Source organism: Monodelphis domestica, chromosome 7 (genome assembly GCF_027887165.1).
Source record: "Monodelphis domestica isolate mMonDom1 chromosome 7, mMonDom1.pri, whole genome shotgun sequence".
NCBI lineage: Eukaryota > Metazoa > Chordata > Mammalia > Didelphimorphia > Didelphidae > Monodelphis > Monodelphis domestica.
In genome coordinates, this window is record NC_077233.1 from 280,342,388 (window position 1) to 280,355,476 (window position 13,089).

The window sequence follows — 13,089 nt, forward strand, 5'->3', positions numbered from 1 at the left end:
ACCTTAGAATCAATACTGTATTTTGGTTCCAAGGCAGAAGAGTGGTCAGGGCTAAGCAATTTGTGGGGAGGGAGTGACTTGCCCAGAGTTGCACAACTAGGAAGGGTTTGAGAACAGATTTTAACCCAGGATTTCTTGTCTCTAGACCTGACTCTCAATCCGCTGAACCACCTAGCTGCCCCCCAGAATAATGTTTTTAAATAATTAAAGGATATTCCAAATTTCAGTTCCTGGAAATGAAGACATTTTTTTCCCATTCAGTTTCACAATTCCCCTGTTTTACTTTTTTTCTTTGTATCCCCACTTGATAACTGGAATATAGCAGGCACTATCAAGTGCTTAGAGAATGAATGAAAAAAAAAACCCAAGAGCAAGTGAATAGGAAAGCTAAAAAATTAGGGATGCATACTTAAGCCACATCCATATGAAAGTACAGAACTGTCTATGGATGTCCAGACGGGGGCAAGCAAAATAAGCTAAGATGGAGGCAGTTTTGAGAAACCCTTGGAGTTTGGACTCTATTCAATAGGCAATATGGAGTAACTAAACAAGTGTGATCCCATCCCAGAAAAAAAGGGAAAAAGACATCCTCAGGATCCTTCCATTCAGTGGGCTTCTTCTAAGAACCCTGCCCTGGATCACATTCCCCCATCCCAATTGCCAGAAATGCTATCGAGAATCTGAGCAAAAAGACTGATCATGGACCTCCTCTTTCACACCAAAAGAATCATTGGAGAAGGGAAGGAAAGCCCCAGGGAAAGAAAATGAGGAAAGGGTGATTCTTTGAGGAATGGGGGAAGGGGTCTGAAAACAACTAACTCTGCTCCATCATCTCTTTACAAAACTGTAATGACATCAAAACTTGTTCCTGAGGGCTCTCATTTCTCCTTTCTGATAATTGTCTTTGTTTTCAGAGCCCCTCCCTATCTCAGACCCTTCTAGTGCTAATGGTATCCAGGGATTCCTCCTGAGAAAGGAAAGTGTCTAATAGTCTCATTCACACTGATAGGCTGGCATCTGAATGGGCATGCCTCTTAGGCATTTGTATTGTAAAAGAAGAAATTTTATTGAAAAGAAAGGATAGGGCAAGGATTTAACCTTGAGATATGAATGGCACCTGGTAGGAGAGATACCTTGGGGGAAGAGGAGGTTCTTTCTGGCGCCTTTCAGTTCCTCTCTGTTCATCGCATCCCAGTTGATCATTTATTGTGGTTAAGTTTCAGACAGTCTTTTGGTTCACATCCAATTTCAATAATTCAGCAAACAAACATATATCACGTCCCTGTGGCCCAGGGGAAAGACCTGGATTGAAATCCTGCCTTTCTCAACAGGTCCTTTAATGACTTTAGGTAAATCACTTAACCTCTCTAAATTTTGATTTTCTTCTTCTATAAGATGAAGAGGTTGGACCCTAGGATATTTAAGGTCCCTTCCAGTACTAAATCTATGATCCTATGACGGGTTAGACTAGAAAAAATGCCATTATTCTGGTCTTGTTTCCCTCTTCTTCAAAGGGAGTGTGCATTTTGGAATGGCTCTGAACCCTGGGAGACTATATCTCCAAGGACTCTCTACCCTAACTTCCTCAGACACATCCCAGATGGCAGGAGGCAAGAGTTTGGCCTGAGTGTGTGATATAATTGACAGGAGAAATTCTTGTCATGGAAAATTCCCTCTATTGATATAAGTTTGAAACTCATTACAGTCTTGGAAAGTTTTCTGGAGCCCTGAGAAACTAAATCACTTATCCATGGGCACAGAGGTGGGTCTTTCCTGACTCTACTGCCAACCCATGAGTATCTACTATGTTAAAGTTGCCTTTAATCTCCTTCAATCGCATTAGAAAATAGCTGGTTGGTCCAGTTCAAAGTGCGTCTCTAGACTAAGGATTGGATCTGTTTTAATTTTGATGCCATTTTTAAAACATTCCATTGGATTATATTTGAAGGAGATCAGCTGATAGTATTGGAAAGAGCATGGAGGTGAGAGGAGAGCCAGGTTCTTGTCATACCTGTTCCTGGTCTGGGGATCTGTCCCTGGTCCTGATTCATCACCGACTGCAAATCTTATCTATTCTGGGCTCTTGTTTCTTAAGAGGGTAAGCCTTCTTAACCCCACCTCCCCTCTCTCTGGTGGACCTCTGACAGTCTAGTGAAAATATGGGCCCCTTTTTAAAATAACTCCTTTAAATGCATAAAAGAAAATGCATAGGATTCCAAAAGAAGTAAATTCTAATGAAATATAGTAATCAAAATATTTTTTAAATAGGTTTGTGGCCCTGGTTAAGAAGTCATGTAATTCAGCCTCCTCATTTTATAGCCTTGTCACTAGATGATTTCCAAAATCCATTGATTCTTGCACATAGTAGAGTAGAGTATGCTTGAAAAGGGGTTGAGATTTGTTCTCTTTTTAGGGTAAAAGCTCAATTGCATAAGCAACCCAAGATAGTGAAAAGGAAATTTGTCTCAAGCGTAAGGGGGAGATATCTTCACACAAGGAGATAGGTGGCTCACTGTAGAGAACTATGCCTGGAGATGGGAGGGCCTGGATTCAAATGTGACTTCAGATACTTCCTAGCTGTGTGACCATGGACAAGTCATTTAACCCCAATTGCCTTTACCACTCTTCTGCCTTGGAACCAATATGTAGAATCAATTCTAAGGTAAGAGTCTTTTAAAAAGTGTTTTTAATTTTAAAAAAGAAGATAAAGGTTTGTGTCCTGCCTTTGACACATACTAGCTGTGGAGCCATGGGCAAATAAATCATCTGACCTCCCAGTGCTCTAAGCAATTAACTTCTCAGTGCTCTAGGCAACCCTCTAAGACTACAAACTGCCAAGAAAGTGCTGAGCTACATAGCTAGAGGAAGAATTCTCACCTAGTGGAATCCCAGGTCCAACCTCTCTCTATCCCTAGTTCATTTGAGGATTGGTGGAAGGATAGATGGGGGTAGGAGGAAGCCATGCCCAGGGATCCCTGGGAACTCTCTTGCCATTGCCATAAGTAGAATGGAAGTGGAGACAGATTTTGAGAGAAAGGAACTCTTTCTCCTCCCAACGTTCTTCAAGTGGGGGGCAGAGAAAATAGGGAGACTGCTGTAGAGACAAACTGGTCAGTCTCAAGGAAGACAGAGGAGAAAGAGTGCATTGCTGACAAGGAGGGCAGCCCTGTGCAAAAGGGCAGGAAAGGAGAGAGAGTGCGTTATGTGAGAGCGAGAAGGTCTCTTTGAGTGAGCTGTAGCATATGTGAAGGGGGATTCCACAGAAGAAGGCTACAAAGGTAGGTTGGATCCAGATTACGAAAAAAGGTAAGATGAGAGCCTTCTGGGAAGCTAAATGACACGGGATTAATAGAGGTTCTGCTCCAGAGCTTCTCACACTTGTTGTTGCTCAAGGTACAGTACAATTCTTGGCCAAGCACATGATGCCTGAGCATGTACATGAAACTGAAATGGTAGTTCCATACACATAATGGCACACCTAGGCCAAAGGTGAGGAACGCCCTTTGAGAACCGCGTCTATACCGCACAGGACCACAGCCAAAAGAGGCCAAGGAAAAGAGGGACAGCTCCTCAGGTTCAGGACCTGTTTGGGCTTTTTGTCTGGGCATCCTTGGTACCTGGCACAGAGTGGAGGCTTAATAAATACTCATTTAACTGAACTGAGAAAGAGACTGTGTGGATGGAGAAGAGAGTGGTAAATAAACACTGACACTGAGCTTGGCATCACACCGACAGGGATTGCAAAGGCCTGCGAGCAGAACCTTCAGAAAACCTTCCAGTTTGATGGCCGAAGCGAGCTTCCCAGCAACATGGAATTGAGGGCCATATTGGTAAGCTTGGAGGGGTGGAGGGACGGGAAAGACGGGAGAAAAGCAGGTGGGTGCTCCTCATGCAGCCTAGCCTAGGGACACCTCTTGGAATTCCCAGTCGCCAGGTTTCATGAGGCAACAGAGCTGCTCCCCATGAATGATCTAGAAATCATTTAATGATTCTTAAACCACCCTGTCTGTACCAAGTGTCTACTGTGAACCCAGCCCTGCACTGGCACATAAAGGCACAGGACCTAGGCCTTGCCCTGTCCTCGCGGGGTTTGCCATCTCATTAGAAAGAAAATGCTCATGTATGAAATAATGGGAGAGCAACTTGGGACAGTATCTGGTCATGTGCAAAGGTGAGTGAGGCCAAGGCTAAACACTGTAACAGTCCAGGAGAAGATCACCATGTGATGACCATCCTGAAGTGATCAGGGTAGCTTGGGAAAGAATATGGCCCTTGAATAGGACCTTGGGATAAGGCAGCTCACCCAACTCTTCCCACTTTGTTTGCCACATTCTAGGTCACCCTCATGACTTGGGAGTGCCCTCCACAGAAAGGGCTCCCTAGGAGGGAGGGAGGAACTGCATTCACAGAATCACACGACTTTAGAGTCTGAAGGGGTCTTAGAAAGCTTCTAGTTCAATCCAGATCTTCGAGGAAACCCCATTATGACATTCTCAGAAAGCAATCAGTCTCCTTTAGACCTCTGGCGAGAACAAACTCACCACCTCCCAAGATTCTGCCTTGGGAGAGCTCTAATTGGATAGTTCTAAAAGGAAGCCTTCCTGACATCAAATGGCACTGGCCTCTCGGCCGTTTCTCTCTGCTTCTCATGCTCCTGCCCTGAGAGATCCATCCCCCTTGGATCTTTGCCCTACACTCATTCCCTCCTCACCTACAGGCGGGACGGAGCTCCAAGAGGCAACTGTTTCTCCTTCCTGGAGGGCTTGAACGACACCTGAAGATCAAGACCTGTACGGTAAAGAGAGGGCCCAGACCGACCTGCTACTGGTGGAAACATAGCCCCGTGCTCTGCCAGGTCAGAGGCACAGAGGAGGGTTTCCTCGAAGAGCCCAGCTCCACCTGCTTCTATGAATGGAGAGACTGGCGGGGCAGGACAGGAAGCAGCATCACTTCCAGGCTACTTACGTGTTATCGTTTCCCTTTATTTACCCTCCAGAGTCAAGTCCTGCGTCTCGAGCTTCCTTGCCATTCCTCACACCCCTTATTCTCCGTGCCTTTGTACAGGCTCTCTGGGGCGTTTCTTCATGGAATGCCCTCCCTGCCCACTTCCCCCTCTTAGAATCCTGAACTTCCTTCAAAGGCCAACTCAAAAATGACTTTCTCGTCACACTGCTGCCCAATCTCCTCTGCCACGGATGCGCCCCTCATACAAATCACCTTGGATGGGCTAAGAGTTCCCTGATAGAATATAAACAAATGCCTTGAGAACAGGAGCTACTTCGTTTTTAGTCTATGAATTCCCAAAGCCTAACGCAGTGCTTGGCCTAGGGTGGATGTTTAATAGACGAGGGGCGCCACTCCTCTATGTCCCCCCCCCCAGGAACCCTTCCCGCAAGGATCCCAGTCCACAGGGGCTGCCCTCAGACATGCAGCTTTCCTGATAGCTATCCGACTAGCAGGGGCAAGTGCTCATTTGTTCGCCTAATTGAGACTTCTCTCCCAGGTGGCCCTCGATGTCGTTTCAGACATCTGTCTGGAGATGGGCCTGACGAGGGCCGAGGCCTTCACTGAATATGTGATCTTTGCCATCACCAACCACGGTAAGAGGCCAGGGCAAAGAGGGAAAGGCCGCTCTAGCAGGACCCTTTACCCCAGGGCCCCTTCTCAGGAAACCTCACAGGCACCCTTGGGACAAAGACCGAGGGATTTCATCTAAGAGATTTCTCCTCTCTGCCCCCCATTCCTTGGCATGGAGACCCACGATCTGGCTCTAAGACCTAAGGTCAGAAAGCAGATCCCCTGATGGTGGCCACGATGCTGGGTTCCCAGCACTCTCTCCTCCTGGTCAGGAGAGCTCGGCTTCCAAAATATCAGAGGGAAGGCTGGGCAGGAGGTTAGAATATGATTCAGAAAGGGCGACCTCATACCTGAGGACGGGGATTTTGTTAGGGTCACATAACTGATAAGTTTGTTCAGGGGCAGAATCTGAACCTAAGTTTTCCTGGATGCGTGTCCAACACTTCCCTAAGCCATGCTCTCTTTATGTCCTTAAGTATAAATCAAAACAAGCACACACACACTCACATACATCTACTTGTTTTTCAATGGTGTCCAATTCTTTGTGGCCCCACAGACAATATTGTCCATGGCATTCTCTTGGGAAGGATACTGGAATGTTTTGTCATTTCCTTCTCTGGTGGATTAAGGCAAACAAAGGTTAAGTGACTTGCTCAGGGTCACAGAGCTACCATCTAAGTCTGGATTTGAACTCTAGTCTTCCTGTCTCTAAGCCCGGTGCTATATCCATTGGTAGACATATCTTACTAGCCACAACCTCCAAAGGGGTAGACATTGTGTCTTATCCCTCAATCAACAAGCACTTAGGTATCCTGTATGCACCAGACACGTCTGCCAATACAAATCCAAAAGTCCCTACCCTCCAAAAGCTTCTCGTCTACTACGTTATTCCCTAAACTTGGTGGCTCTGCATGCAAGAGGTGAGAAGACGTAACCAGAGGAACGAGTAGATGTGTGCATGTGTGCAGTGGGGCACGTGCCTCACCCCTCTAGACACAAAACTCCATTGCTCTGTGGGCTCCTTACTCAGGCCAGAACGTCTGTCCCTTGAGTCGGCGGGACTACATCCTAGACGTAGCCTCGGAGATGGAGCAAGTGGACAGCGGCTACACCTTCTGGTACCGGCGCATCCTCTGGGCCCAGCCACTCAAATTTGAAAATGAGCTTTACGTCACCATGCACTACAGCCAGGTAGGCCAGGCCGTGCCCCCAGCTGGAGGAGGATGGGGGGAGGCAGAAACAGAGGCACCAGCATTTCCTTCTAGAACATTTGTTTTGGGGGGTCTGTAGAGGAAGGGAAGGATGAGGAACCCATCTCTTAGGGTGTCCACATATGCCTAGGAGTAAACAGTGAAAGGCATGGCCCTTTTCCTCTCTGGGAATGAACTCGGTATCATCCTGGATTGTTCTTTTTGGGGTGAGGGGAAGAGAGAGGGAGATGGGCACAAAGATCTTTTAAGAGCGCTTTTTCCTCTGGGATGAAGGGAAATGTGGGCATTTAGTGACTGCTAGGAGAATGAGAGTGAATCGTCAAAAGCATCCCTCAGTGAAGAAGCTTCATGAAGGTCTGAAAATGCATCTGCTCTTTGAAGTTGGTCCGGGGCTTCCACGTAGATGGAGCCCAGATTCCTGGGAGGCAGGCCTTCCAAAATGGGAAGATCTCCAAAATTCTAGCCTCTGAGAGAATCACACGGAGACGGGCAACCCAGAAATCTTTGAAGAGGAGGCCAGATAGAACCACAACTCTAGTGAGCCTTGGTGGTTTCTGTTAAACAACAACTTGTATTTAGCATCCTTTTATGAGGTCTCCTTTTAGATGCTCTCCCCTGCCTGGGGTCCTCTTCTGGCTATCTGTGTATACTTTTCTTCTCCCTTGTGAACAAAGACTAGACTGAAAGTGGGAAAAGGGGAGAAGACAGATGGGGAGACAGGGACGAGGTGCTAGAACCGTCACCATCAGGATACGCCAGCAGCCATCCAAGGGGAACCCACAATCGGCGTGACTAGGACAGTTCCCAGGTCCAGGGAACCAAGCCATTTCAAGGGCAAAACACACCAAGAAGCTTGAGACGATGCCTCCAGTTAGGCTTGAAAGGCTCCCTGGTGCTTATAAGTGTAGCCTTAGTATCCTCAGCCCAACTCGCATCCCCATTCGCCAGCTGGGCTCCCCAGCTGCAGAGCGCCATCTCTTCCTCAAGGTTCTGCAGGTATCCTTGAGAGGATAATAGAATGTCTTTCTAATACTGTCAGCTCAAGAGTCTCCACTTCCATTCCATCTGGGTATCAATTGCCAGTTATACCCAGTATTTGTTAATCCTTTTCCTCTGTCTAAGAATGGACAATAAATATTGGTTCGAAGGCAAGAGATAAGGTCGAGGCAGCTTATTTGCCCAGGGTCATACAGCTAGATAGCATCTAAGATCAGATCTGAACCCGGGACCTGGCTCTCTATCCACTGAGCCACCTAGCTTCCCCTAGCATCTTTCTGATACCATTGGGTGACTCAGTGATTAGTGCCCTACTATCATTTTAACAGATTACGATCAATTAACTCTTACATATGGACATTCCCAGAGAATATCCAGCAATAGGATTTGCAAAGCATTTCCACGGAGACCCTCCACCTCCCTCACCCCCTGGGAGAAGCAGACACAAACTCAAAGCGTGACAAGTCTCAGCCCTTGGGCTGGCTCAAACCCTCAGGCGTGTCGAGATTAAAATAGGAGTCAGCAAATTCTGGTATAACGAAAGCACTAGTGTATATCCATGTGGAGACAGCGGGCGGCCGCTGGGGCCGATGCTCCCCTCCCCACCTAAAGACCGAACTAGTAAACATCCTCTCTTCCCCTTACGGAAGAAACAATGACATCTGTTATGCCTTCCCATGGCTACAAGATTCTCGTTCTTTCCCCAAGTGCACTTCCACTGGCTTTTACATGGATCATTGATCCAGACCGATTCCCCTATTATTGATAAATAAAATAAAAAACAGTGCGTGCCTCTCGTGATTCCATTTCTCCATCTCTAGGTCCTGCCTGACTATCTAAAGGGCCTCTTCAACAGCTTTCCCACGGAGCAACCCAGTGAACAGCAGCGACAGCAAGTGTCCAAGCTAGCTGCCCTCCAGCATCGCGCCAAGGACGGGGTCTATCTGCCCAGCGTGTAAGGACCCCTTCCCCGTCCCAGCCCACAAGATGGGTCTGTGATCACTCTTCCAGAGGCCCCCGACATCCAAGGGAAGGGAGAGAACGGGACAGGAAAGGGGAAGGCTGGGAGCCTGAACTCCAGGGTCCACTGCCCACAGGGGCAGCTCCTCAGGACGCCCTCTCTAGGGCATATCTAACTCAAAGAGTTTTCCTTGAAGGCTGGGAGCCTGAACTCCAGGGTCCATTGCCCACAGGGGCAGCTCCTCAGGACGCCCTCTCTAGAGCATATCTAACTCAAAGAGTTTTCCTTGGTTCTTCCCAACCCTTGATCTGGTAGCAATAATAAAAATGATGAGCATATATATACATATAGTGCCTGAAGGTTCACAAAGCACTTCACAAATGTTATTGCATTTTATCCTCACAACACCTCTAGTCTCAACTCCACTTTACAGAAAAGGAAACTGAGGCTGTGAGAGTTTTGCTCAGTCACATAATAAGTGTCTGAAGCAAGATCTGAACTCAAGTCTTCCTGATAACAGGACCAACATGCTATCCACTGCCTTATCACACTGCTATATGACCTTGGGCAAATCACTTCATATCTATGGGTCTCAGTTTCCTCATCTGTATAATGACCGAATGACTCTCTATCTATCTATTCTATGTATGCTCCATCTCTCTATCAATCTATTCTGAGCCCCTTGGGAGTGAAGAGAGGAAGCAGCTTTCCAGAATAGAAATTAGAGGATAATGAGGTAGTCCTAGAGAGGGGCTAGATGATACTAGGCGAAGAGGCCCTTGTGAGTCTTAAAGAAAGATGGGACAGCTGGGTGGATTGAGAGCTAAGCTAGAGACAGGAAATCCCAGGTCCAAATCTGGCCTCAGACACTTCCCAGCTGTGTGACCCTGGGCAAGTCACTTCACCCCCGTTGCCTAGCCCTTACTGCTCTTCTGCCTTGAAGCCAAGACATAGTAGTGATTCCAAGACAGAAGGAGAGGGTTGAAAAAACAAAAGACAAAAAAGGAAGCAGGTGAGTCTAAGCAGCAGAGATGGGGAAAGGGGGCATTCAAGGAGTAGAGACATGACTTCCAGGCATGGAGTCAGGATGAAAAGTCTGCTATAAAGAACAACAAGACTAGTATGGCTAAGCTACAAAGTTCATGGAAGAAAGTGATATGGAAGGCTGAAAAGATAGGGTGGTCCAAGGCTATGAAAGCTTTAAATGTCAGAGGAGTTTGTAGTTGATCCTAGAGACAATAGGGAGCCACTGGGGTTTACTGAGCAAGAGAGTGACATGATCAAATCTATGCATTAGGGAAAAATCACTCTGGCATCTTCCTGGAATATATACATTAGATTATGGAGAAACTTGAGGCAGGAAAACCAATTAGTAGCCAATCATACTATCCAGATGAAGGGTAATAAGGGACTGAAACAGAGTATTGGCTCTGTAAATGGGGAGAAGGGGATCATTTTAAGAGACTGGAAGGTAGAAATTGCCAGGTTTGGCACCTGCCTGGATACCTTTGATGAATGAAAGTGAAGACTGGAAGATGGCACCAGGGTTCTGGTCCTAGGTGACTAGCAGGGTGGTGATGCCCTTAATAGTAGCAGGGAAGGGAATAGCTGGGTGGCTCAGTTCAAGTCTGTCCCCAGACACTTCCTAGCTTGGCCAAGTCACTTCACCCCCATTGCCTGGCCCTTCCTGCTCTTCTGTCTTGGAACCAGTCCTTAGTATTGACTCTAAGATGGAAGGTAAGGGTTTTTTTTTAATAGTAGTAAGGAAATTCAAAAGAGAAGTCGTTTGAGGGGAGAAAGGCATTAAGTTTTGTTTTAGACTACTGAGTTTGAAATGTCTAGGAGATATCCAATTTTAAATATGGGATAGACTGTTGGGGACTGGGGACTGCAGCTCAGCAGAGAGACTAGAACTAAGTTTATAAATCTGGAAGTCATCTGCATAGAGATGCTATTTGAATCCATGGGAAGGGATAAGGTCACCCAGTAAGAGAAGAGAAAAAGAAAAAAGAGGCCCCATCAAGAGCCTCCGGAAATACCCACAGCTAGAGGGTATGAAAATGATGAGGCTTTAGCAAAGGAAGCTGAAAAGCACAAGTCATACAACTAGAAGCAGAACCCAGAGAGATCGGTGACACAGCAGCCCAGAATGACGAGAGCATCCAGAGGAAAGTGGTCAGTCGTGCCAAATGGTACAGAAAAAAGGCTGCTAGATTTGGCCAGTAAGAGGTCATGGCTCACTGGAAAAGGCAGCTCCGGTTAAAGGTCTATTGCAGAGAAGTAGAGGCAGTATGTGTACATAGCTTTTTCTTTCTCTCTTTAAAATTCTTTCTTTCTGTCTTAGAATCAATACTAATTGGTTCCAAGGCAGAAGAGCATTAAGGGCTAGGCACTGGGGATTAAGTGGCTTGCCCACTTATGAAGTGTCTGAGGTCACACTTGAACCCAGGACCTCCTGGCTCTCTGAGCCACCTAGCTACCCCCACAGGTAGCTTTTTCAAGGAGTTTGGCTAAGAAAGGGAGAAGTATAGGATGGTGACTAGCCAGGATGGTCAGCTTTGGTGAGGTGTTGGGTCGTTGTGATCGTTTTAAGTCTTGGGCACACTTAGTAGATTAAGAACATTAAATAGGGAGAAAATAAAGATGAGTAAGAGAACATTTGAGATTCATCTACTAGAGAAGACAGGAGGAGGAGGGGTCAAGAATACATACAGAGTCGGGCAGCTAGAGTGGCAGGCCAAGAGATGGGAGGTTCTGGGTTCAAATTTGACCTCAGATACTTCTTAGCTGTGTGACCCTGGGTCAGTCACTTACCCCATTTGCTTAGCCCTTGCCCTTCTGTATAGAGTTGTTATTAAGACAGAAAATAAGGGTTGTTTTTTTTACAAGAGTACATGCAGAAAGATTGACCTTAAGAAGAGAAGAGCCACTTCTTCATCAGACATAGTTGAGGACAGTGCCAAGGAGCTTTGAGAGGTAGAGAAGGAAAGAAGAGGAAGCTCCCAGCAATTTTCTTACAAAGGTGTCAAGATCCTTAGCGGGAGGGGAGTACCATGAGAGATTGAGGGAAGAAGAGAAGGGCCCAAATTGACAGGATACTCTGTCACTGGCTACATGACTTTCATTAGCTCCATTCAAAAGCAAATGAGTGGGAGCAAAGGAGAAGGAGGGCAAGAATGATTCAGGGTGGGGTTCTGGGAAGGTGCTAGGGTTGACAAGGCAAGGAAGCAAAGGATTTGAGAATAGAGCAAAGTTGAACTGACTCACCAAGGAGTCAAGATTAGGGAAGAGAGGGGGAAGCTGGGTGCATTGAAAGCCAGACCTAGAGAGGGGAGGTCCTAGGCTCAAATGTGGCCTCAGACACTTCCCAGCTGTGTGACCCTGGGCAAGTCACTTCACCCCCATTGCCTAGCCCTTACTGCTGCTCTTCTGTCTTGGAACCAACACGCAGTATTAATTCTAAGGCAGTAGGTAAGGGCTCAAAAAGAAAAGATTCAGGAAGGAGGAGAATGTAGCCAAAGCAGGAGTGATGGTCTGGAAGAACGCAGATGGTGTGAATAACTGGAGATCGTGGTGAGGATGAATAGGGCTGGGACCACAGAATGACTGATCACAGTTAAAGGAATTGTCTTTCTCCCATCCCATGCATCTCGAGATGGTTCTGTGACCACTGCGGTCCTCCCCTCCCCTTCCCGGCTCACCACCACAACCCTAAATTCCTGTGCTTCTGCTTCTGCCTCTAGCCGGGAGGCCCAAGAGTACATCCCACCCCAGTTCTATCGCTCGATGAAGGGCCAGGCCTGGCTGAACCTGGTGATCCAGCACATGCAGCAGATCCAGGCCCTGAGTCCTCACCAGGCCCGAGCCCAGTTCCTTGGTAAGACAAAGGGGTAGAAGCACAACTGGGTGGCTCCGTGGATAGAGAGCCAGGGCTGGAAACGGGAGGTCCTGAGTGGCCTCAGACGCTTCCCAGCTGTGTGACCCTGGGCAAGTCCCTTCACCCCCATTGCCCAGCTACCTGACTGCCTTGGAACCAATACACAGTACTGATTCTAAGATGGAAGGCGTGGGGGGGGGGAGGGGTAAAAAAGGAAAAGGAAAAAGGGAGGAGAGCAAGTTTAGGTTTGGATTTCAGTACCCCTAAGTGAGCCCCAGAGGAAGGCAGAAGGAAAGTTTCATTAAGACCAACAACAGGGAAGTAGGTCTGGACCAAAGACACCCTAAAACCCAGTGGAATTGTGCGCGGGCTACGGGAGGGGCTGGGGGCAGGGGAGGGAAAGAACATGATTCTTGTAATCCTGGAAAAACGCTCTAAATCAGTCCATTCAATACAATTTTCTGGAA

At 47.2% G+C, this 13,089-nt stretch overlaps 1 protein-coding gene across 1 annotated transcript in view; it reads left to right on the top strand.

The window, feature by feature from the left end:
* Positions 1-13,089, top strand: part of LOC100029476 (unconventional myosin-XV) — a 52,647-nt gene that overhangs the window by 34,328 nt on the left and 5,230 nt on the right. The window contains 6 exon segments of the mRNA XM_056806324.1: positions 3,736-3,830; positions 4,718-4,795; positions 5,504-5,600; positions 6,608-6,768; positions 8,606-8,739; positions 12,489-12,622. Of these exon segments, the coding sequence (XP_056662302.1) occupies positions 3,736-3,830; positions 4,718-4,795; positions 5,504-5,600; positions 6,608-6,768; positions 8,606-8,739; positions 12,489-12,622 (699 nt within the window).